The 23,026-nt window shown below is 37.3% G+C and overlaps 1 protein-coding gene across 10 annotated transcripts in view; it reads left to right on the forward strand.

The window, feature by feature from the left end:
* The window catches only part of MTMR3 (myotubularin related protein 3), an 81,695-nt gene that overhangs the window by 24,322 nt on the left and 34,347 nt on the right, over positions 1-23,026 (forward strand). For 4 of the 10 annotated variants that reach the window (XM_042805075.1, XM_042805073.1, XM_042805080.1 and 1 more), the window contains 6 exons: positions 7,518-7,596; positions 10,132-10,188; positions 12,666-12,746; positions 13,121-13,210; positions 14,436-14,552; positions 21,923-22,005. In XM_042805075.1, the coding sequence (XP_042661009.1) occupies positions 12,744-12,746; positions 13,121-13,210; positions 14,436-14,552; positions 21,923-22,005 (293 nt within the window). In that variant the 5' untranslated portion in view covers positions 7,518-7,596; positions 10,132-10,188; positions 12,666-12,743. Of the gene's footprint in view, positions 1-5,777; positions 5,797-7,517; positions 7,597-10,131; positions 10,189-10,427; positions 10,483-12,665; positions 12,747-13,120; positions 13,211-14,435; positions 14,553-21,922; positions 22,006-23,026 lie in introns of those variants that run through there. The other 6 variants (XM_042805077.1, XM_042805074.1, XM_042805079.1 and 3 more) reach the window with 4 other exon arrangements.

Here is a 23,026-nt window from a genome sequence, read left to right on the forward strand (position 1 = left end):
GCGTATGTCTTTAATACACATAGGGAGCCTAAGCTCTTCGCTGCTGTGCCTAGCTGAAGGGCAATGCTAGTGTGAGTCTTTTCCTCTGTAGAAAACTGGACTAGTAACAGAGCATACTGCTGAGAGTTTGGAGAAGGTGAAACTGGAAATGGTTTGATGCAATAACCTGTTTGTTCTAGTCTGGAAGGGCTTAGCTATTCCAGTGTAAGGAAGGCAGTAACCTATTCTGGTAAATCATGTGTCTGGCTTTAAACTGAAACTTCCTGTCTAAATAGGAGCTAGCAGAAAATTCATTATATTCAAGCTGCCAGTGTTTCCTTACCCAGGTCTCGCTGGTCTCCTTATGCACAAGCACACATGGTCTTTTCACAATTTGACTTTTGCCTTACAGTATTTACACATATTAAGTTGCTGGTCAAACAGTGAGTGCTGTTGATGCAGTCTTGTGGATGATACCCAAACAAGTATTCAGACTGCTCTCTGGAAAACAGATGTTTATGACAGTAGAAAAGCTAGCCTTATTCTTGGTTAATGCCTGAAATGTGAAATTTAGATGGTCAGTTTATAAAAAGGGGTCTCTTGTGACTAAGTAAAGAGGACACTCTACCTAGGTTAGCTCTTTCAATATGATTGTTTGATGCCATGTTACCAGGATTGTTTTGCATGTACTAATAAAGAAATACCTGAACTTAATGCTTGTCTTGAATTAGCTCACTATCTTCTACTGTAAATAGTGGTACTAAAGCTGTGATCAAATGTACTTATGCCCTGCCATTGTTGGTTGGAAGAGACTAGCTCTTCATCCTGGAGTTCACAGATGCTGGCAGAAATATCATTGCTGCGCGTTATACCTAAAGATAACTTGAGTTCCTGTTGGTACAGGATACAGTTGTATGCTTAATAGCTCTAATGCAGATCAGGGCTTTTTTGAGGGTAATTGGTATTTGAACTGTAGACTCTGCCATTTAAACTTAGCCTGCTTAATGCTTTGAGAAATAAATATATAAGCAGTTTGAGATGAGCAAGCTAATTGATCAGTTCTGTAAAGAAAATATTACTCTACAGGTGTTGAAGTGATTCTTAAGCTGCCTCAAATTCTATAAAATCTAAATGTCATGAAGTTGCTTTTGGGCTATGCTTTTCATCATCATCTGCTCTGTAATGAAACAACATATACAACACTAGAGTAGTGGTTCCATAATCTAACTTCTTTCTGGGTAAGTCTTGTCTTGCATCTAGGAGTTGGATTAAAAGGTCTGAAATGTCAGAGTTGGTGTAAGATAAGGGGAGCGTTTTGTTGAAGTGGAGTATGGGAGAAGTATCCTTTTTGATGGCTCACCATGTTTCAGAGAATGTGAACATGGTCTAGTTCAAAGCAAAACCATCCTAAGTGTCACATTAAAGCACCTCTGGAGCATGCTACCATTTTACCAAATGCTAGTGTTAGGATGTTGGAAACTACTAACTTCCACAATTGCATAAGGTGGTCACTGAGCCACCTCTCATGGCCTTCTATTCCTAGATGGAGATAGTGAAGGTGTATATGCATCTTACTCAAATGGCCTCCTTGACAGACCAGGGTTTTTTAATGCAATTTAAGAATTAATGGATTAAAACAGTAGTCCATAATTACATTGTGCAATAAAAGAAAGTGATGTCTCGCTATAGGCCTTGATAACAAAAAAGACTTCCTTGTGTTTTGCCTGTTCCTAGCTGTGTGGCTGATCAGTGCTATTGCCCTGAGCCTCTGCCGGGGGCTGAGTTTCCTGTTATGGACACCTTCTAATAACTTAATGCTTTGGAAACTAAATGTTCATTCATAGCAGGTACTTGGTATTTCAATAAAGTTGTCTTATGACAAAATCGAGTGGTGTTTTGCTAAAGAGATTTTAAAAGCTTTGTGACAGACAAAGTATGGTGAAAATGAGGTCAATTTACCCACTTAGGAGCTAGTAGCTGTAACTGGTGTATATTGAACTAAAACAGTTTAATGGAGGGGGAAAAAAACTCTCATGGGAGTGTATCTTGAAACTCCAAAGGAGTCTTCAAATAAAATCTGCTCCTTGGCTCTTCCTAGTTTCAAAAGTTTGTTGTTTTTTTTAAATTACTTGTAGAACTCTTTAGTGTTGTGCTGACTTTTAATAAAGTGCAACATGTAAGGAGCCTGTTTTGATGGGTGTTGTGTAATGCTGCTCTCCTGGAACAGCAGCTGCAGCCTCCCAGTATTCATCCAGGTAACAGAATGGACTGGGTTAAAGCAAAATGTTACCTGACCAGGGCAGGGGGATGAATAGGTGTTTTGGGAGGATGAGTAAAACCTTTAATAGCCTCTTTACCCTAATTGTTGCCTTTCTTCTAGAAAGGAAGAAGTAGGAGAGGGAGTATGACTCATGACAAATGGGCTGTGAGGACCTCAGTGGGAAAAGGGGAAGTATGAGGAGTAAATCACTCCCTCCTTACTCTGTTCTGCCATTTCAGATGGAAGCTCTGCTGTCTGGTCTGTCTTGCTCACTTGCTTTCTGTGCTTCATATACCTTTTGACGTAATATCCCCTCCCAAGCATACTTGGTCACCTTTCTACCTTAGAACCTATACAAGTCTACTGAGTTTCCACCAGCTCAGGCCTTGGTCCGTGTTCTACGTCCTGTCAGCTTTCATAAAGGACTACTGGATTCAGCTCCCATCTTTGCAGATCTCTTCAAAGTTCAGACAAATGTGTGTAGCTTGTCGGTCCTTCTTTGTAGATGTCGCTTGTCTGTCATGCACAGAAAATTGAAGACTATGGAATAACTGAAATAAGGTGAACATTGTAGAATGGATTATTAGTTTGAGCTTGGAACTTCCACTGGTTCGTAAGATGTGTGATGGGCAAATTGTATCCTGGCTAACGTATGCACTGTGGCATTTGGGTTTCACAGGGGCTTATCCAAATAAAAAAGGAATTGAAAGAACCAACCTGAAATCTTAAAAGCGACATTTTCTTCAGATTTTGGTTTCAAACTTGCTGTGGTCTTTTGAGATCAGTGAAGAATAGTAATATATAATAATTTATTCAGAAACACACTTTCCTAAAAAGTCTTATTTAGTGGTATAATTAATACTATAATCCCACTTAAAGTTCCACTGATTTTTATTCTTTACATCAATTATGGAAAAATAGACCTTTCCTAATACAAGATCAAATTTCTCTTTACTGCTGTTAGATAGCGGCAGTCTCAGGAGTGCTTCTGCTGCCTTGCCTACTGCATTCTTTTACCATTTCAGGCTTTGCTTATGTTTGAGATGTGTTTTGGTTTAACTTTGAACTGTTGCTTCTAGGTTTAATTTTTGAAGAGTGTAAGGAGTGATCTTTTTTTTAACTAGCATGCAAAGATAATCAGCTTCAACTGGTTTAAAAACAGTTTAATGCCATTTTTGAGTGGGAAGGTGAAGGAAACTAATATGCCTACCTCTAAAGGGTTCCACAGGAAACTAAATTACCTACCATTAATGATGAGTCACTGCGGTGACAGATATTGACAAAACTTTTTCTGATGCTTTGGACTCATAATTTTTTCACTGAGAGAAGCACAAGTAGAGCGGAAAATGGAGTAAGACGCTTTCAAAATGCTCTTACGTAGGACACTTCCCATCCATGTGAAGGGGCCGTGAGATACTCAGTATGGCTGTTGGTCTCTGCGTACTCTACTGTGCGTTTGAGTATTGATGTGTACACTGCTCCATATTCAGCTGCTTTCTACACGGGAAATTATGTAATGTAATCTGGAGTATGACAGAAGACACCCACCAGTAGAAACCAGAAAATACCTCCCTGAAGATCAGAATTCCTCCTTCTCTGTGTACCTATTTTAAAACTTTCTATTAAGTGGTAACCTTGCATTGTCCAGCCTGAAGAGTGACTACTCAGGGTGACAGTCCCAATGCTGTCATCTCCTCTGTGGTTTTTATCTCAGCCACAAGCTAACCGCATCGCCCAAGTGGTAGGTAGCTGATAGTAGCACTCTGTTCCTATTTCTTAGCACACTAAAAGTAGGGTAAAAATAGTTTTTGGGGAAAGCAAGTTGAAATCCACTAGGATGAATATAAAAAGGAAGGAGGAGCAGAGGAACAATCTATAGCCAATATGTGAGCTAAAGCTGAGCAGAAAGCAGCCAAACAAAAAGGTGATGAAATGGAATGTGGTGCAAGGGAAGGTTCAGTCACTGCAGAGCTACGTTATATGGGAACAGTAACATTGCAAAGTTAGAAATGTAAACAGAAATGGAGAACTTCTAATCAGAAGCAGCACTTGTGTAATACTAAGGTTGAGACATGGTGTGGCACAACCAATGAAGAAATGCCATGTTTTAGCAAAGGGAGGAAGGAACACATGTTCAAAATAGTCAGTTACCAGAAGAAAGCTTGATTTTGTTTATCTGCATCTTTAGGGGGATAGCTTTGTGGATAAAGAAAACTTGGATTTGTTTTTTTCTAAAGCTATTCTCTTCTGTCACTTTGCTTGTCAAATCATACTTCTCCTGTTACTGCTTAATACAGCTTTTCAGCTAAGAAACTGAGGTGACAACTTTCCAATTTCCTAATTAAAACAAACATGTTTATTAAAACCTCTCAAGAGTATTTGTTCTAGCTATTTGCCAATGTTTTATTTAAATGTCAAGGAAAACATGGTCACAGATGCATCATATAACTTAGTTTGGAAGTTATGTAGGCTCGCTCTCTGCTCAGAGTAGGGCCAACTTCATTCTTGGGTTGGTTTGCTCAAGGGCTGCTCACATTTGGAATATCTTCAGGGATGAAAGTTCTGTACCTTGGAAACCATTATTTTGCGTTTCCCCCCACAATTATTACTAGTTTCACTATTACAGTATAATTGATATCATCCCGCATCTTCCAAGAAAAATCAATGGAGGCAAGACCTGTGTGCTAGTTAGTGTTTACATAAAGCCGAGTTTCCCAAACTAGTCAACAGAGAAGGTTCCTAAGATGAGCGTTCAAATCAAAAGCTTAGTTGAAGTGCTTCTGTTCGCATCCTCATGTACTAGAGCCCTATGGCAGAATGACTTAAAAACGGGGCACTATTAGTATATTTTTCAGCATCTGTGCTTAAATAAAAAAAAAAAATCTAAACCAAACCAGCTATGAGAATGACAGCCTAATAAGAAAGATGGTGCAAAATCAATTCCTTTACTAGACATGCTTGACTTTGTAGGATTTACTGAAATCATTCTCCTTTTTTCCATCTACCCTTTGCTTTCCTAATGGTGCTGAATCTGTTCGTTGTGGATCAGAGGACAAAATGCAGAGGAAATGGTGGGAGCACACAGAGGGGGAGGCTGTCACCCATCTCGGGTAGCAAACTTAGATCTGCTTAACTGTATTAATTAAACAGGTATACACCAGTACTTGGGATTGGTCCTCCCTTGAGTAGTTAGTGTTTTTGAGATGGTAGTAGAATTCAGAGCGATGTTTCTTATTACAGTCAGCTTTTTTTATTTTGGCACAAGTTGTTGACTTAGGAAGTGATAACATTTGAGGTGCTTATCTGTGACTAGCAGCTTTGCAAGAGGAATGCTGATGAGCATGTCACGAAGTGTTTTCTGAATACTGGCAAGAATAAAGCGGAATTATTAACACATATTGGAACATTTTTCTCCTGTTTTTAAACTTCTCTGCAAAACACTTGAGATTCAGTGACTTCTTCCAAACCTCATTAAACTAAATAAAAAGCTTGTTGCAGATCTTGTGAAGTTGTTTTTTTTTTGTTTTTTTTTTTTTATTGGACATAAACCACACAAAGTAAGTCTACCTTCTGCTACCCTAAATGTATATCTTGCCTTTTTAAAATTAAGGATGTGGCCAGAAAACTGTCTCTGAAGAGTCATTCTAGAGTTGTGTAGTGTGCTTTCATACTTTTTTTTTGTTTAATAAGTTTGCTAAGTAATCCTGTCAAAGGTGACTTTGTACAACCAAGCAGCTGTAAAGTTGAACTTGATGCTTGATCAAGCTGGTACCTTAAAGTAAAACTGTGTCCTTTCTGCTTCGTGTGCCATATTTAATTATCAACCCGTGAAGCTATTAGAGTTGACATTTGGCTTGTTGGTTGTGAGAGGTTTTAAAATTAAAAAAAAGTTGACCTCCGCAGGTAACCAAATGTTGCTTTTAGAAACTCTTTTATAAAATAGTAATTATTAGCTGAGGTTTTTAATAGCTGTGATCATTCATAGGGTGCTTTCTCTTAAAGTAGAGCATCATAATGTCACTTTTTTTTTTTTTCAGTAATAGCTGAGTGTAGATAAGTGTGAGATTCCCCTAGAGTGTCTACTGTGTGAAATGTTAGTTTCTTTTGCTTGGTGCATTTTAGTTTGAACTTCTTAAAGAATTTTTCTACTATGTCAGTCCTAAAATTATATATTCTTGTGTACTGAAAGTACTTTTTATTTTTGCCCTTGTCATAAGCCATAAACTAAAGGACACAATAAATGCAAAATGGAGATTATTTTTCTGTGATGCAAAAATTATAGCTAGCTGTGGCACATCAGATTAGAAGCAAACTATTCCTAGCAGCAGGATTATATGTTTATAGAAGTTAGGCTTTCCAGGCACATACACATGCAGCATGCTATTGGGATAGCTTCCAAGTTATTGTGAAGAGCAAATCTTCTGGTATACTGGATACAAGGCAGTGGTGTTCCATCAGTTTAGCTGCTTGCATGCTTTAGGAATGGTTGGTTTTAGTCCGGAACTTTAATTTTAGGGTTTGGGTATTTTACTATAGAACTTTGTGTCCCAGCAGTCATTCAGGTACTGTAGAAGACTTCTGTGAATACCTACCAAAGTGACTGAGTAGGAATGAAACAAATTGGTTATTTTCTTCGTAGAATTTTTTTGACAAATATGTATTTGTGACACAATACTTATTTATTTTTCAGGAAACAGCTGTTTTACAGCACTTGGAAAGTCAAAAAGATAGGGCTTGGGAGGAATGGTATCTTATGAGCATTGCTGTTCACCTTGGCTTTTCTGTAGCTTTGTCTAAAAGTATAGGCAGTAAACACTGTTTGGAGGTCTTCATCTGATTTCTTTGGGGGAAAAAAAGCTAACTTTAATGTAAAAATAAAAACCACTTTTGAAGATCAGTACAAACCCAGTTGCATCTCCTATAAAAGACCTCTCCTGTAGCTTGTATTGCTAAGTATTAATTTTTTTTCATTTCTATTTACCAAAGAAGTTTTAAAAAAATTGGAATTGCTTTGTACCCACAATTTCTGAACTGTGCCTTACCAGAGAAGAGGCCCTAACCAGCACACATGTACCTGTCAGAATACAATTGTTGAATTCCCTATTTGGGCATAGTAAGATCCTAGTAGCTATGACTTACATAGTAGCTAGTACTTTCTCCTTTTTTTATTTAAGACAAGCCAACATAAGTTTTGTATAAGTCAGTAGCTATTTAAGAAGTGGTTTTTTTTTTTTCAAATGAAGGTTTGTGTTTTAAAGTACTGTCTTTTCACTTGCAGTTGCCAATGTGAAGTATCAGAAGAGTATCGTTTGAAACTTTCTGGGACAAAGAAGACTTTTATTATCTATCATTCTTTGGTGAGCTAATTGTCTTATTTTGGTAAGATGAGCTACTTGTTGGATGTGGATTCTGTGGTTATCACTGATTACTCTCTTATTAAAGCATTTTCCAAGATGTTAGGCAAAAATCATTATTTTACTGAGATGGAATTTGCAGCCATCAATTATTAAAAAAAAACAAAAAAACAAAAAAACAAAAAAAACTTCTGATTCTTAGTTGTACACAGGCTTCAAACATGATTCTTTGTCTATTCTGCTCTTGTTCCTGGGTATGTGCAAATGCCCATCTTGTTAGTTACTTCCCCAGTAAATACTTTTGAAAGCTATTCAGTTACTTCTACATATGATGCCAGGAAAGAGGGGAAGCCTTGCTGTCAGGGATTGGAATGTGGGAAACTAAGCGTTTATCCTTATCTCAGAATAATTTCCTTCCACTTGCGAAGGGGAAGTAGTGTTTTCAGTTTGTAACAGAAGTATCTTTTGCTAACACTAGATTGCTTTCTTGAGTATTTAATTCTCAGATTTTCTAATGCTTTGAAAAAGCCTTTGGGTTCCTATCTAAAATGTACAGGGCAACTGTGACACAGTGTATAAATAGCTGTTTTGAGGCGGAGGGCCAAATCAATTTGGTTTTGATAGTAAAATAAATGGAATTTAGGTTCTGGACAGGGCAGGCAGGGAAACAAAGTGAAACACTTGAGTGCTTCCTTTTTTTCCCTCCAATTTCTCCTTTTCCTTGATATAAGTCCAACTATGTTTAAATGTATCTGAATTTAAATGGTCCTTTATTTGTATAATCTTTTTTGTTCAGAATCACTGTCAAACAGATGGTTATTGCTAGTCTCAATTATATACATAATTTAGGCCAGAAGGCACATCTGAAATGAAAGGTAATTAAGATTGTTCTCATACTGCTTGAACAGAGTCTGAGGTTACAACCTTTACTAGTCATTTATCCTTTCAAGCAGAACATAAAGATGGAGAATTAACAAGACTAACCTCTTTTTTGGTGTAATTTAATATATGTGAAGCTACAGTTGAAAGGGCAGCACAGTAAATTGGTAACAACCTTTTTTGGTCTCAGTCCTGACTAAAAAAACCAAAAAAGTTTACAACAATAAAACCAAGTTTCACTACACTACGTATAAGCTACCTACAATTGATACGTGATCCTGTTTATAAGTAGGAGCCTGAATTTGAGGGTGCTTTTTATGAAGATGTTTTCTTGGTCAGTTATTATCAAAGCTGTATTTGAACATTTCCATTTCATTTCTGGGAAATGTTTTTTACTGTCCTGGAATAGCTGACTATTTGCCAGCTGCAGTTAAACAAAATGAGAATGCTGACTCCATTCTGCAAGTAATAATAAAAAAAAATGGTATGGATCAATTGGAGAATAGCTTTCTTCAGCCAGTTATGCTAATCTCACTTTGTATCAAGCTGTCCTTCAGAGTAGCAAAGCGTGTTAATTATCATGGCCAAAATTCAACAGAAATTATCATGGCTAAAATTCAGCAGAGTGACTTGAAGTTGACAAAATGAAGAAAGTTTGTGTTCTGACTTCCGAGGCAGTGCTCTTAAAGTGAGGGTCAGAAATGCCCTTACTAGGTGCCACACAATCACCACGATCCTTTTTCTAGCCACATGGCTAGCCGGGAAGGGTTTGCTGAACGTACGGATGGAAATGGATTAGAAAGTTTTGGTATAGAACAAAATTGAGATTGAAAGTGTGTTTTCAGAGCTAATTCACACAATCTCAGTATGGGCTGCTATTGAGAATAGTGTGTGGTCCCTGTCTCTGGTCCCAGTGGTGCAGTTCCTTTCCCTTGTGTTCAACCCAGTGGTGGTGAGGCCATGAAGAGAGTGGGGTCAGCTTGTTGATGAGATGGGAAATGAATTATTTCTTTTGGTGTATTCACTGTCCACCAGATCCGTGAACTTAATTCTAACAATTTAATGTTTCTTGCTATTGTTTGCCATCAATTTTTAGAAGTACTTTTGTGTTATGGCAGTTAAGTTGATGAAGCATTTCACTAATACCTAAAAGTGGTGTGAGTGTGCAAACTGTTTTAGAACCTGTCTTGTAAGTTGTTGTACCATTTATCTTGGCATCATCACACTTTATATCTGATAATCCTGATTAAAACTGAAACTGGCATATTTTTTTCACACAGCTTTCCCAAAATTCATCCTAAAAAGGAAGATTCTCATGTTCATGTAAAAACCAACAGTATTATAATAGAAGCTGTTTTGCAGCTGAGTGCAGCAATTAGAATAATAAACTTGTTCTGCAGTAATTAGGATAGTCTCTGTTGATGGCTTATGCTGGATTTTAGGAGCACAGCTGTAAGAAATTTTTGAAGACCTAATTTTCTAAGCTAATACTGTTTTATTAATGTGTAGATGGTTATATGGTAAACTTTAAAAATAAATATAATCAATCTGAAGTATAAAAGAACAGTTTTGTTACAGCACAGTGCCTAATATATTAAAACTTCAGCAGTAATAATAAGCAGGCTTTAGATTTGTAATAAAGTTCATCTTTTTATTTAGGTCCATGTTTCTCTGATAATTGTGCCTGAAGTTGAAGGAGTTTTCTGAAATAGCAAGGTATTTCTTATATTCAGAAGGCTTTACTATTTATTTTTAAAGCTTTGTTCAAGTTGTGACATAAATTGTCCAGATGAATTGATGTGGAAATGTTTGGTCATAATGACTTTAACAGTGGCTGCTATTCCGGAAGAGCAGAATTGGTGCTGGTGAAGAGGTAGTTGGTTGCAGAAGGCAGTCTTGCCAACAGCCTGCAGAAATGTAACTGAGATCCTCTCCCCAAAAGCGTTCGTCTAAATATGCCCTAACTCTTCACTGCTCTTCTGGCTGGCTGTAGACCTGAGAGCTGAATGCGTAAGCTTATTGTTATTTTAAGGATGGAGGAGATTTGTGTAAACCTTACAGTTTTTAAACCCATCTCCTCTTGAATCGTTAGTCTTCATTATATCAGGATGTACTCTAAAGTTAATCCAGTCTGTGCCTTTCTCGACGGATGAGCTGTAAGATAGAGGTTGATTGGATGAATAAGCCTGTTGCTTAGCCAGCCATCATTTTAAATTTGATTGAGCAGGAGGCTCATTTTTTAATCTTGTAGATCAAGGAGAAGGATGCATCACATGATCTTGAAAAACATTCAGTGAAAACCAAAGGTTAGAAGCTGAAACCAGATGTGTTTGGGAGAACTGCTGAACCCCTCTTTTCTCCATATCTTCAAGTCAAGAGTAGATGTGTTTTTAGAAGATAAGTGTACCCAAACACAACGTACGTAAAATACTAAGTCATGCTGGTATGAGCACAAGATCTTGTTTTGAATACAAGCGCTGGAATTTTATGGCCACTGATACATTAAAGATCAAACCTGATGAATTTACGGCCTTTTGAGCTTTAATCATTGGAATTCTTTCAATATTCTCATCAGCGACGATGTGGGTTACATATGAACCATTTTTCTTCTCTTGCTTCTTTTGAAACAAATATGTTAAATAATTCTGCCTTTTTTTAAAACCGATCTTAACAATAATACAGACTTCATCTTGCTGTTGGTAGATAGCATTTATAGGTTTCCTTTGTTTCTGATGACTTAAAAGAATGTTTCTACTCTCCACTGTTTTTGCAGGCGTGGAAATTCATGTGCTGTTTTTTTATTTTTCCCAATAAGTTTTCATAGTTAATAATATCATACTTCTATCAAGTCTTCTAGCTTTTCTCATTTGTTTAAAATGGGGATTTTTATATCTACTTTTTACATTCATTTTTAGTGAATTGGTAGCAGTTCCAGCTCAATTCTGTTCATAATTTTGTCCTTTCATATACACACACACACACATATGTCCTTCTGCAAGCTGTGCAATTTTGAATCAACTTGCAAGCATTTATATACTGTTTCTCGCCTACTCTGGGGACAAACAGGCATTTTGTTTATTGCAGTGTTCCTGTGTAACAGGTTTTGGGTACAGTGTAATGCTTTCTTCTCATTGATCATTTTTAGACAGTGGGATGTTTTAGCTTCAGAATATGTGCATCTGCTGCCCCTTTTCCCGTATATTCTGTACAACATACAGGACGTAGTTAGCGCTTCCTGCAGTGGTGGTGTGCTTGTGAGCTGATGGATTTGAACTGTTTTTTGCTGTCAACCACAACGCTGGTAATTTGAAATATATTTATAAGTAAGGTGACATATGAACTGAGAACTGACTGAACTTGACTGATGCATTTTCATTTCTATCTTTTCTGTGTTGTAGACTGCAAAACCCATAAAATACTTGAATGAATCCTTTTTTTTTTTTTGAGTGGGAAGAACCTACCTGAATTTAAAAAAATGGAGTATGAGATAAATCTCAAAATCAAACTGTAACTCCAGTATTCATTTCAATAATTAAGTTCCTATTAGAGTCGGTTGAATAAGCTTTAAGACTGTATGCTCTTTAATATTTCCAGGAAATTTGCAGATGGTAAAAGATCAGGGGATTGCTAGATAGTGGGGAGAGCAAGTTGCTAGTATATAGTGATCTGGAGCTATTAAAGGTCAGTGGAAGGAAATGGATGTAGAAAATGAGTCATATACAGATAAAATTCCTCATTTTATAGTTAAGAATTCTAATTCGTGTGCTGCAGTTGAAACAAGATTACTTCAGGGGGATGCGACAGCCTGTGTTACATAACAGATCAGACTAAATGATCACAGTGGCTGCGTGGTGCTTAGTTGCTGGCTGGGGTTAAACCATGACAGTGATCTAGAAAAATGAACATGTTTTAATTTAAATTATATAAACATTGGTCTAATTGCTGCATTCAGATGGATATTCTCCCAGGGGTACATTCAAAGATGATTTTTTCAGAATGAACAGAAGGAGCCAGACAAGTTTTGAAACAATTTTGTCTCTCAGGAGAGTCAGCTTATATGGATTTCATCTTTTCGTAATTACTGTTTGCTTGCAGTTTTCTAACAGATGAGTTCTCAGTCTTTAAAAGTTAATTTGTATGTTTTTGCCAAAAGAAAATGAATTTAACTTCATTATGCTTTTCTGGTTTTTTAGATTTTAATAGTACGTGAAGAAGAGCCTCAAAGTATTGTGAGTAAAGACGAGGATTTCTCCTCCTATCCAGGGCCTGTCATGGTAAGCAAAAGGGGTTTGTAGGGTCTGTTACAGAGCAGAGTAGGCTAAAATCTGAAAACCAATGGAGAATTAATGTTTACATGTGGGGTTGTTGAATCTTAAGTGTAGTGCTAGACTAGGCTAATGCTTTTTTTCTAATACTATCACAAGTAATTTTTTTATTTATTAATCGTGCTGCAGGAAGGAAACCTGTTTCTAATGTCATATTTAGTTGAGTGCTTGTCTTTGGAAGTTTAGTAACTTTAAGTTACTGATACATGAATTCTCGAAACACTTGGTCCTGTTTGAGCTTTTTGTTGGTCATTGATAGCTTGCTGTATGGTGAAGGCAGCAAGTGACAGTGCTGAAGTTAAGTGTAACACTTTGTTTCTTAGGATGAAGAGACTCAGCACAGCCTTGAATGCATCCAAGCTAATCAGATTTTTCCCAGGAAGCAGCTGATCCGAGAGGATGAGAACCTGCAGGTAATTACCACACTGCTCCTTGCCAGTTAAGATCTCTAGTTGACCTACGTATTCTCTGGCCTCTCCTTTAGAATTTTCATTTGCAACTGATCATGGTAATAGGAGAAATACATTTTCTTTTTAAATACTCATGTACTCTTGGTAATGACAGAGAATTTGTGCATTCTACTCCAAGAGATTCCTTCGGGTCTGAAAAATATTAACCATTACTTGTGTAGTAATTTCAAGTGCTAGGTTTTATTCTGTAGTTTAGAACTTTTTGTTTTTTAGAAGAATAACACTAAGCTAGTTAAGTACTATCGTTACTTCTTGTTACTGGGAAGCCAAAAGTCTTATGTTGCACAAAATAGATATTTTTTTGGTTTCTTAATCTTCCACAGTTCCTTTTGAAATCACTTTGGTTCAAATGGTTTATCCATGTAGACACTCCTGTATCAACTGAAGAGGTAGTCTGTTTCATTTCAATAGACAATATTTTTGATTTAAGTTAAGTTGATGTAAAACTAGATTATTTTCAAGTTGAGCACTCACACTTTTCACCCAGCTCAGCTAAACTGGGCTTAAGTCACGTTTTTAATTAAACAGTTGCAATTTTTGTGCAGTGTAATACAACTGCAGGTTTTCTAACTTTATAAAAGAGCGGCATGTCCTGCATTTTCATATTTGCAGTGAGAAATATGAAGTAAAAAGTATGATTTGTCCAGCTGACTTCAACTGTGTAGCATTTAAGTATCCAGTCTAAGCTGGTTACCGGAGTTTGTTTAGTATTGGAGACCAACAGCATTTAAGATACGTATTATTCATAGATTAGTATATATTATTCATTTATATGTTTTGCCCACCTAAGGATGATTTTAGTAACATTATGGAAATGCCATTCCCTTAAGTAAGGAGTGAGAGCATAAATCAAAGGGTTGGTGAAGACTGCTTGCCAAAATGTGAGGATATTTTGCTCAAATTTTTCATTAAAATTAATTGGTTTTCCTGACCAAGCACTTATTTTCTCTTAATTTTCCTGAGTATTAAGGAATCATGTTTTAAAAAGGCTACAATTAACCTCTGAACCAACCTTACCCAGGACTTTCCTCCTTAGCAGTAATAGCTAGGCTGAATTTTCACCAGTGTTTCATTTTGGTTTTTATAGTGTTGTGTGCTTGAGTGTATGCTTACAGAAGGTACTTATTTGGTAATTGGGTTCAGAAAAATTTTTCTTCCCGTTTTGAAGGTCCCGTTCATTGAACTTCATGGTGAGAGTACAGAGTATGTAGGACGAGCAGAGGATGCCATCATTGCCCTTTCTAATTACAGGCTTCACATCAAATTCAAGGAGTCTGTTGTGAATGTAAGTGTTACGCTACTATGGTAATACAGTATTTTGAACTCAATCTAAATAAGAGAATTTAGAATAAAAGTACAGTGATCCTGCCTTGTAAGGTAAGTGGTAATGAAAAATCTCTTTATGATGTTCAAATCACATTTTTCAGGGAGAACAGGTATGTATTTAGGCATCAAAAGATGTCTCGGCACCTCTGAAAATCAGGCTTCATAAGGGAACTTCATTCAGCTTTACATTCTTTTTACAGCTGGCTGTGTCAGCCATTTGTTCTCCCTAAGCTCTGTATATACTCAGTAGAGAAATAAAAGGTCTCCCAAAGGGCTGTTTGGACCATCTAAGTTAGATTTGTGCCTTGCTTGGACATTCAAAAGATAAAGTCGGTCCAGCTAAGGAAGTTACGTGCCTGAAGTTGGATAGTATGAGTACAGTCATCGGCTTAAGAGATCTGTGAATTGAACCTCATCTTCAGATGCCTGCCATTCCTTTAGAGCTTTACTCTAAGTATACATTCTTAAAATTTGTTACATATCCAGCTACTTGTGATCATAGGCATAAATGAAATGGGCATTTTATAGTCCTTTGCAGTGGTATAATGCTGACATATACTAGTCTTACTAATTGCAATACCGTTTGTGAACTATATAGAATGTGATAGGACATTATACAAGGCACAGAAATATTTTTGTGGATATTTTTAATAAAACCAGTAAAATAAAATCCAACGAATCGAAGCCTTTTTTATTTTTTCCCTCCACGATGAGTTTTTTACTAGTCTCCTTATTTCAAGACAAGTCCTTGACCCTGGCTAGTTCACAATTGCCATGTATCAGTCATGAAACCTGAACTATGCAGTTGTGAGTTAAGTGTAAAACACCAAGACTGCTTGTTATTCCAAAGCTGAGAAGAGCAAGGGAAAATGAATACAAGAATTGACAAGTGTCTAACACATACATGGCTGAGACACAAGTGACTAAGTGGTCTGGAACAGACCACAAAGTGGTCTGGAACACCAGTGAGATCTCATGCACCTAACCAATTTAATTTTTGATGCCATGTCGATCTTAAATTTAAATTTATTTTTTTTATTGTTTTGTGCCAGAACTGAATTATTAACTCTCTAAAAAAGTTGTTTACTAATGAAACTCAATCTTTACTGGTTTATGTTGTCTCGAATTGTATAGCTATGTTCTCTCAAGACTTTGAAATGTGCCTGTGTAATACTTATCATAATCACTTCAAGTTTATGAATTGTCAGTGTAGTAGGCTGAACAGGCATGTCTGCTAGGCTGGCGAACATCTGCATACAGCATTAAAGTGCTGAAGTTGGTGATGGTGTGGGCTTTTTCAGCAGATAAAGGTATTATTAATGAACATGGCAATTACTCAAAATTATGGCAAAAAATTGCATTGGAAATTTAAAGGCTATTACCTTCCACTGCTGACCATACAAAGGAAGCGATGTGAGCATTTGCATATGCGGAGGTAGAGTAACTTTACTTTTCACTTATTCTGTAGTCAATCCTGAAGTATAACTGGAGACTTAAGTTAGGTGCCACCATGCTTTGGAATGGTAGCCAAGGGCCAGCTGGGTGCTGAGATGCCTCAAGTGCAGCCCAGCCAGGAGCATCTCTACATGCTGCTGGCAACAGAGAGATGATGTGTTACGAGGCATGTGATTTATAGGATTGCTTTGTGATACAAACAAGAATTCTAGGGCTGGGTTCTGCCAAGGGGCCTGCTACAATAAATCTATATTGTATTACTTACTGTTATTTTTTTTAATTCAGAGTCTGAATATTGTAAGAAACTGGCAACTAGAACTGACAAAGCAAAGGACTGAGTATTTAAAAACGAGCTGAGACACGAGAAACAAGGGTAGCCCTAGAAATCAAGAGTTTGTCCTGAGGAATGCCAGGGTATAAGAGAGTTACTTTTTTAGAGAAGCCACTAATGCATGTACTTGCAGTCATATCTGTCCTTAGGATAACTGGGGGTATTAATTTTTGAGATTTTTCAATTTAATATTTTTGAGCAATACCAAGAATTGATGTTTTCTTAAGTAATGTTCTTTGTGTTCAGGAAAGAGTCCATAAAAGCTTGTCAATATTACCACGCTAATTTTGCTTCCCTGATTTTCATATTCAGTATTCTGCTCTCCTGCTCTGTCTGATGCCTCCGAGGCTGTTAGTCCTGCTTCATATGTCATCATTAACCAGAAAGATTCAATTAGATAGTGTATGAGGTAGAACAGAATATAGATTATTCTTCCATGACCATCACTAATAATATAGTCTGAACTCTACTGGAATCCAAGGCAGACAGGATTTGGAATATATTTAAGGATACAGCATACTTGCAGTAATTAGGTACCATATTTAAATGGTTAAATTTTGGAGTAATAATCACTTTGGTTATTGTTGATCAAAATTATTGATCATATGGTGATTTTCTAAATTGAATCTTCACTGAATAATTTTTGATTGAGTTCATCTTAATTCTTTCCTACTGTTTTTGTATTGCTAGAGCTATTCAGAAAACACCTGTAAGAAGACCTTTTTAAAAATGTATAAATGTTTACTAATGTCAGGAGTTGGGTTTTTCATTATTTTGAATGATTTTCTAAGAATCACTATCCTGACTGAGTCCAGCCACACTAATAACCTTGGCACCTCAGCAGAGAGAATTTCTTCTGTGTAAGAGGATTCTTAGCAAATATCTGTATTATAGTACTTGTAAAATTGTATTGATTCCCCATGTCTGAATATACAGCTGTTTTATGCAAGCATCTCCTCTTGAAGTAGGTGGGATATTCTCATGGTAAAAATGGTCCTCCAGAGAAAGCAGGATGCATGTCAACTACTTGCCCCTTAGTAAATGCAACTGCATGAAGGAAATGGAATCTAGTTTAAAATGGATTCCTGGTCTCTGGTGTTTTACTTCACTGTTCTCTTTTTGTTTAAAATCCAATAGGCTGGCTGTTAAAATGATGCTTGTGAAACCTCAGTAAGTAGCACAATGCTACTGGATCACTTGGTGCACCTGTGCTTGAAAATAATTACATATAAAAGTTGATAATGCTCACATTGCAACACTGCAGAAAATGGCTGTATGTGTAAATCTTTTCCATGGATAATTTCCTAGATCACAGTAGTAATAGGAACATGGTGTTTTAAATGCAAAAACAAAAGATCCAGTAGACCATGCATAAATTGGAGGGATTATGACATTCAAAAGTGTTGACTTATATTTATCCACGGGATAAAAATGCAGACTCAACAGTGATCTCTCAGTGCACATGGGAAGTTTGGTTCCCAGGCTGATTGCTATTGATTGGCTTTCCTTAAGAAAATTTCAGACTTTGCAGCTGGTGAGTGTTTCTGTGTAATCATTTTTACTCCCTGTAGCCTCATTGCATTTCTGGGAGAAATAACATTTTAGTGTAGTTTATGAAACCATGGACTTGTGTGTAGCCTCTTTCAAATAGTAGATTTTGGACACAGTTTAAAAAAAGGTTATGCTAGGAAGATGAGGGAGACTTTCAGTCTTGGTGACTGAGTTTTAGTATGAGCTTTCCTTTCCTTGGCCTTCAATGGCAAAATGGTTGGTTTGATACCTTCCTTACATATGCAGCACAGCTGTGGTTCATCTGTGCTGAACAGTAGCTTAGTCCTTGTTTTGTTCTTGGCTCCTGATGCTCTAATTGTTCACATTGCCTGCATGTTAATTGTGAAAGCAGAGGAGGGACTAAATGATTGCCTTCAAGACAAAACCTGAGTATAATTAGTTGTAATGAAAAGCAAAATTTGCTTCAGGTACTCCTTGTAGAGTATATGAATGAGATCACACCTGGAGGGATTTGACTCCCTCCACCTGGGAGAGTCCTTGAAGACCTTTTGAGCTGACCTTGCATCCTTAGTTCCTCCATATGTCCTACTATACCTGGCTTCAGGACGGACAGCACGTAGCCTGGGCATTGTGCTGTTTAAAGTAACCAGTAACATAACCCTGACATTATTTCAGGCTCTAAACTGGGAAAACAAGAAGTACTAATTACAGCTCGTGGCCCCTGGGTGCCACATGGTATCCTGGAGAGAGTCAGGCCAAAAGGTATATAGGGTAATGTATAGCATAGTCCGTCGTGAAGGGGCTGGCTTAGAGCAGCCTGGCCACGGTCCACGGCATACCGCTTGGTGGTGTGGTCAAGGGTTGAGCCACGGGGTGGGTTGTTTCAGCAGCATAAACATAACTTGTGCTTTTTCCAGCTACAGAAGTATATTTCTCTAAATATATCTTGCACTGCTGTTAGATGTTCCAGTAATTAAAATAATGTAAAGAAATTTCTAAAGGAGAATTTTGAGCTGTAGAATGTTGCTATTGTTAAAATGAGATAATTTTAAAGAAGAGACAGTCAATAGACATACTGCAAGAGCACGATGCTCCAGTACTCTATAATGTGATGTGATTGGTCTTGGATAAAAATGCATGTTTATTCTTATAAAAGCAAACATGATTGCTTCTCCACTGCTTTATTGCGATAGCCATTATTATATGGTGAAGTGCCTGCAAATAAATTGATGGCTCTTTCAAGAGCAAGCTAACTGCACTGGTTGTTTGACTTGCTGCATGCATCAGTCTGAAAAACGTAATGAAATTGGAAGGTTATCAGTTGGAAAGAATGGGGAATGAAGGCAGATAATTTTACAGAATTTTACTGGGAGAATAATGGACAAGGAGACTGAAATGCAAGGGGATCAGAGGACAGATTTTTATGACCAGAAAAGAAAATGAAAAAGATTGATATGACGTTTGCCCTGAAGAAAAACCAGCAGATTCTGAGGAAGTAGATGGTGAGCTGCATGTGGAGTGTCAAGAGAAAGAAGAATGGCTGTTGAGCAGAAGGCAGATTGAAAGGTCGTAGAGCAAAGCGACTTTGAAGGAAGAAAATTAAAAACAGTGCAGGAGTAGAAGAATACTTAATATGTCATTAGAGTGCAGACAGGAGGAAGAGGAGCCAGAACCAGACTGCTAGGAGGAGAGAGCAAGGTGAAGAACTGCTTAAATGAAGATGGACATGGGAAAAAAATGCCATGAGAGGGCTTGAAAAAAAAAAAAAAAAAAAAAAAAAAGAATATTAGCAGACAAAGCAGCATTTGACTAAAAAACCAACTCTTCTAGAGTTTTGACTCTTAACTGGGGAAAGTTACTTTACTTTGCATGTTGGTGCCACCTAAGTCAGTGGTAGATTTAAATAACTTATTGGGCATATTTGTGAGGCTGTCCAGTTGGGAAGAAAGAACAGAAGATTCTCCAGTCTGAGGTCTGTTCCAGTCTCTTAAATTGTTGTGATAGTTTTGTTTAAATTATCTGCCTTGTAAACTAGAATCAAGTAGGAGAAGGCATGGAAGAAATTAGCAGTTAAAAGGATTTAACTATAGCAACAGTACTTCTGATCTTGTCTGTAATGTATTTAAATAGTCTGTTACATTGGTATCTAAGTACTTATTCTCTGCAGGGGACTGCAGTCAGTTGGAGCTTTGGGATGGCGAATAGAGGGGCCTTATTTCTCAGGAGGGAATCCTCATTTCATGTACCCCTTCATGTTGCAAGTTACATAATTTATATTAAACTATCACACATCTTAAAACAGTAATAATACTGCAAACAAGGACCAAAATTCAAGTTCCAGCCTTACTTGAATATTCAAACTACTGGTCTGTTGAGTCTCCTTGTGCATGAATTTTCTGTTCTTTAATGGCTCAGTTACAACAAAAGGAACAAAGAACAACTTACCTGTACCAACCTGGCTGGTCTTGGGGGATGAGGGTTAATACTTTCTCCAGCGAAGGAGAGTCCAGCACTGCTGCTTGGCTGTGGTCTGACAGGGACAAGGATAAAGGTTAAGTGTTAAGACAATACCTGTCTGTTGTATTTTGGGGATTGTGAGCTCTGGACAATTATTTGAGCTTTTGCATTCAGAGGAGGACTCCGGATTCGAACTCTGGAGTTGGCAGGGAAACATGAGGGGCAGCTGTGAGCTGTGTGCCTGCCTTCCCGAGAGCCGTGGCAGTTCTGATGGCTCTCCTAGGCACAACATTTACCATTAGCTTTCACTAGGCATCTTCGTGCCCAGAGTAAGTTTTCTTGTGGCTTGTAGTTCTGAGACATCTCTTTCCCTTGCCTGCTGTTTTTAGTTCCCTTTCCTTTTTACATTCCACTGAAATCAGGTACTTTTTAAGCTTTGTAGTGCCTGAGTAGAAGCTGTCTTGGTTCCTCAGCCCAGATCCTTGATCCAGACCTTCAAGGACTTGCCCAGAGCCATATGGAGAGGTGCTGGCAGAGCAGGGTCTTACAGCCACATCTTGTAAGCTGCAAGCCAGAACTTAAACTGCTGGATCATACTCCTCTGATGGCAAAGAGAACAGAGCATTTGAATATTTCTCTGATAACCTTTGCATTGAATATTGAAAGATCTCAATGGCAGAGGTTTTGTTGCCTTGTGTAATGTTCAATGTAATCTAATAAACAATTCAAATGGTTTTACACTTCATGCTTATTACAGGTGTTAGCTAAATTCTCTGTTTGGAATTCAGGCAATTATGTGTGAGATAGTTGAATACTAACTTTTATTCATTTAAGACAATGGACACTTGCCTGTCTTGGGTGAAGGTCCAAAAATATTAATGAAAACTAGTATTTTTATCTTGTGGTTTCTTCTTCTCTTTAAAGATACTTGCATGTGCTTTCACGTTTTGCCTGATCAATCTCCTGATAGTTACATGTGCCATAAAACAAGTGCATATAACTACACCTTTAAAAATTAATGATTCGGCATTATTACTCTAGATATGTCTGCTTTGCTCATGAGTGTTGATCTAAACAGGCTAAATGTTTTTTTTTTTTTTTTTTCTCTGAAGAAAAAATATGGAATATTTCCATATAACAAGCATCTAGACTGCAGCAGTGTGTTAAAGGAGATCTTGCTTAGTGGTTCATTTTTGACACCAGCAGCTAAAGTTTTGTTCCAGAGATCCCTGAATTCGGACCTAGAAGAGACAAAGATGCTTCTGTGACAGAGGAACTTGTACATTTGCTGCTTTTCCTGCCTTCATATTTGTCACTAGTGCTACAGTCTTCTCAGCTGTTTTCATGTGATCCCTTAAGGTTTTTGGACTATATGGCAATGGAGCTGAAACTGCTGATATATGGTGCTGTGCTTTGGAGCTGTTGAAATAGTTATACTTAAATTTTCTTCATTTTTTTTCTTCTCTCTCTTTTTGGATTCCATGTAGTCCTATAATAAATCCTTGTGAGATATGCAAATGAATTACAGTGTTAGTGCTGTTTGAAATGAAATTATATCATCTTTTTAATTGCAGGTTCCACTGCAGCTTATAGAAAGTGTTGAGTGCCGTGATATATTTCAACTTCACTTGACTTGCAAAGACTGCAAGGTTATAAGGTATGAATAGGCTGAGTGTTGAGTGGGGGGTAACTTTGCTTTCCATATGCTGTGGACAGCTGTGATGTTTTAAGGAAATTATTTTTCTTCTTTAGTGGATTTGCTTTCCCTCAAAAGACTTTCTTTTGTCTGATTTCACATATGATAGCTGGGCAGTTTTGTAAAGAGGGTGGGAGCGAGATGGTCTGCGTTTTTGTTTGCTGTGATATAGCAGCAAACCTTGGTCTGAGCCTAAGTGTCTAATCTTAATTTTATTCATACTTTTTTCCCTGGCTTACAGTGAGTTTACAACGTATTGCTTTAGTTATACAGAACTAGATAAAACCACTGAAACACATACTATTTTGAAAAGTGTTTAATCAAGATTCGGGGTTAGGGGGGATAAGGTATGGGCTTGTGCAGTTCTACATAAAACCTTGGGTCTGGATAGCACCAGCCACCCTGCCTTTTTAAAAGCTGTGAGGGTACAGTTGCTAACCTTAAGACATAGTAGCCTATTAGAAAAGAAAGTGAGGGAATAAGGTAAAGCCACGTCTGTAACCCAGTAGAGTAGACAGCATCACGTAGAAGGGAGTACTTACTTATGTCTGTCCTTCAGCAGACTTCAGAGTCTGCCCCAGGAGTCTCTGAGCTACTCAGCCTGAGCTACAGCTATTTCCTACTTTTCTGCTGCAGAAATGAATTTTGATCTATAAACTTTAATTAACAAGAAAGGAACATTTCTTTTTGATTAAATGTTTGCTGGCAGTACCTTTTGTATAATGAAATGAGCCCCAGTCATATCTGAGCACTCAGAATGTTTAACAGACCAGCTGCTTCCTGAAATGCTGTATTTTGATGAGGACTGATTTTACTTTAGAGGTAATATTTAGTTTAATTTGAATTAAATATTTAACTTCCTCTTAACTTGTAGCTCTTGACATTTAAAAAAGTCACCCTTCCTCTCTACGTTAATTTGTTATTTGTCTTCAATTGTAGAATGAATACAAATTATTGGTATTTATGCCCTTCCTTATGAATT

Source organism: Tyto alba, unplaced genomic scaffold, assembly GCF_018691265.1.
Source record: "Tyto alba isolate M040663 unplaced genomic scaffold, T.alba_DEE_v4.0 Super-Scaffold_44, whole genome shotgun sequence".
NCBI classification, from domain to species: Eukaryota; Metazoa; Chordata; class Aves; order Strigiformes; family Tytonidae; genus Tyto; species Tyto alba.